Raw genomic sequence first — 1,776 nt, 5'->3', positions numbered from 1 at the left:
TGTATTCCCTCCAGCCCTGATTCTCCTCCACTATTTTGAAGGTAGAAAGTGCTTTCAAAAACAATTTGAAGAATCTTCCTCAAATTTCATGAGATGGGGAGGGCCTGCTGGACTTTGCCATGAAATGGGCCCTGGCACTGACAAGAGGACCATCCTCAGTTGCAGCTCTCTCTTCCTTATCTCTCCAAGTTTCTTCATACAGGGCTCGAAAGGCACTGGGTTTCGTATCACTGGCCTTGGCCAAAAATTTCAGGACTTTTGTTTTGTTGGCTTCATCATAGGCTCTGGGACCCCAAAGGAATTCATAGCGTGGAGGATCACTGTTGGGCACCTGCTGGTACTCTAGGTACTTTTTTTCCACCAAATCTTTGGTGATGAGTTTCCTGGGATCCCCAAAGACTACGTGCCTCTTTCCATCATAGACACCCAAAACATTCAGGAATTCCCAGATATTCTCCTCAGTGGCCCACTTGCCTTTCACATAGATCAAGCCTAGAAGAAGCAACAAGAGGCCATTCCTGGGATACCCACTGGTACCACAGAGACTCCCTTCCTTGCTAATTTCCCATTTGCTGACAATGGCATAGTATTGACCCTTGGAGTCGACTTCCTTCAGGTCAAGGCCAAAGACTGCCTCAATGCATTCAGAGGCTCTCCTCAGGATCTCAGGGAATTGCTCCTTGAACTTTTTGTTGATGATCTTTATCATTTCTGCCTTGGAAATGGGCTCTTTGGTTTTATACTTCTCCAGCAGAAAGTCCAACAACCTGCACACACTCCTGCGGAGAGGATCTCTTTGTGAGCTCTCAGTGGGCAATGGGGCTTCAGAGGGACTTGCACTTCCCTCCTCTTGGCTCTCTGTACCTTCACCAGCTCTTGTGCAGGACACACAGGCAGCATCAGTGGTGATGGGTGGGACTCTCTCAGGCCCCTGGGGAAAGCCAGCAGCAGGGCAGTTCTGGGGAGAACTCCCAAGAGGAGGAGAGGAGCATGGAGACCCCTTCTCTTCTCCTGTAGTGGCCTGAGCACCCTCAAGATCATGGGTGTCACCTTGGGCCTCAAGCCGGGCCTCACCTTGGGCCTGGCGACATTTCTAATGGGCACGGAGCTTACTCTTCTGACCACGAGGCATGATGACTTTGGTCAAGAAGAGTGGGTAGGAATGTGGGAGCAGGACAGTTGATGCAAGCCCACTGGAAAAGTAAGACGGAGAGAGTGTGAGCCCCTTCAGCAGGGAGATTCCTCTTTGGCTTTAACAATGGCTGCCTAGCATGAACAGACATGTACACCTATGTTCATTGCAGCACAATTTACATAGCAAAGAGATGGAAACAACCTAAATGCCCATCAACGGATGAGTGGATAACCAAATTATCGTATATCCACACAATGGAATACTATGCCACATTAAAAAACAATGAGGGATATGCGAATCATCTCACAATGTGGATGAACCTGGAGGACATTATGCTGAGTGAAATAAGTCAATCGCAGAAAGACAAGTACTGTATGAGGCCATTACTATAAAAAGACAGAGAAGAGTTTGCTTGGGAAAGGGAACTCACCTAGTAGGTTACCGAGATGGGGAGGGATAGGGAGGGATTAATTTTGGGCTAGTTGGGGCCTACGCGCTGACATGGGTAGGGGGACGGATATACGGGAAGGATATATGACCACCATAATAACATTAGGAAATGGGGGGACACCGAATTGTGCACATAAGAGATAGACGACAGATGCTAATACCAACTAATGTGTCCACACTACTGCATTGCC

At 48.2% G+C, this 1,776-nt stretch overlaps 1 protein-coding gene across 1 annotated transcript; it reads right to left on the bottom strand.

The window, feature by feature from the left end:
- Positions 1-79: 79 nt before the first annotated feature.
- Positions 80-1,132, bottom strand: LOC122151588 (melanoma-associated antigen B1-like). The gene is given in 1 exon segment (XM_042783017.1): positions 80-1,132. A coding segment is annotated over 1 exon segment (1,053 nt).
- Between the last annotated feature and the right edge of the window lie 644 nt (positions 1,133-1,776).

This window comes from Orycteropus afer, unplaced genomic scaffold, assembly GCF_000298275.1.
Source record: "Orycteropus afer afer isolate SDZICR_OR568_19922 unplaced genomic scaffold, OryAfe1.0 scaffold00583, whole genome shotgun sequence".
Taxonomy (NCBI): domain Eukaryota; kingdom Metazoa; phylum Chordata; class Mammalia; order Tubulidentata; family Orycteropodidae; genus Orycteropus; species Orycteropus afer.
This window is presented reverse-complemented; position numbering and strand designations above follow the sequence as displayed.